The sequence below is a fragment of the Charadrius vociferus genome, unplaced genomic scaffold (assembly GCF_000708025.1).
Source record: "Charadrius vociferus isolate BGI_N301 unplaced genomic scaffold, ASM70802v2 scaffold366, whole genome shotgun sequence".
NCBI lineage: Eukaryota > Metazoa > Chordata > Aves > Charadriiformes > Charadriidae > Charadrius > Charadrius vociferus.
Window position 1 is genome coordinate 458,569 of NW_009648900.1, and position 895 is coordinate 459,463.

The 895-nt window shown below is 49.4% G+C and overlaps 1 protein-coding gene across 1 annotated transcript in view; it reads right to left on the reverse strand.

Annotated features, from left to right (window-relative positions):
• Positions 1-572: 572 nt before the first annotated feature.
• Positions 573-895, reverse strand: part of HOXA11 (homeobox A11) — a 2,293-nt gene continuing 1,970 nt past the window's right edge. The window contains exon 3 of the mRNA XM_009887180.1: positions 573-805. Coding sequence (XP_009885482.1) covers positions 573-805 — 233 coding nt within the window. The remainder of the gene's footprint in view (positions 806-895) is intronic.

Genomic DNA, 895 nt, shown 5'->3' on the forward strand with positions numbered 1-895 from the left:
TGTGTGTACCCTACCCCCCACCCCACCCCCGTCAAATTCTGCTTTCAAACCCATTGGCAATGGAGCACCGTCTCTAACCTAGACATTTTCCGCTCGGGAAGAACAAAAGATTATCTCTCAGAGTTTATATTCTGCAGTGGTCCTGGTTGCGTGAGCTCGACCTGGCGATCTCCAGACAGCTGTTCCGCAGCAGCACAGGGGCGAGGGAGGGCCGGGGGTGGGCGAGTGGGGGGACGGAGGGGTGCCGTCCCCGCCTGTGCCTGCCGAAAGCGGTAGCAGGGTGAGCCGCAGTGCCTGGAAAGGTAAGAGGTATGGATTTTGCACTCAGAGGTGACGTGCACGTTTCAGAAATGGATGCCATGTGTGTCAAAATCAAATCGATTCCAGTTGATATGTAAATATATATATATAAAAATCATCATTGAAGTTCCAGAGTAGATTTACATGTATGTAAAACCTTGGATTCTTCTAGTCCCGTCAGATACACACCTCTTCCTCCACGTAACCCCGTGGCTTGACCTTGTCAAGGGCGAAATCTGAATTTAATCTCGTCTTGAAAAACGCTATGAGTTTTAAAGTAGTGGATTAGCTGAGTAGTATTGTAATCGGTCCCTGTTAATTTTTTTTTCTTTCATTCTTCTGTTCTGAAACCATATTTTCACTTGGCGGTCGGTCAGATTGAGCATTCGGGAGAGCTGGAGGCGTTTCTCTTTGTTTATGTAGACACTGAAGAAGAATTCCCTTTCTAACTCTCTAATCTGATATTTGGTGTATGGGCATCTCTTTTTACGGGTACGTTGTCCACCTGTGGAGTGAGAAAAGGCAGAGGCGCTTGAGACCCGGCGGTGGCCGGCGGCGGGGGCTGGGGAGGGGTGTGTGTGTGGGGGACACACAC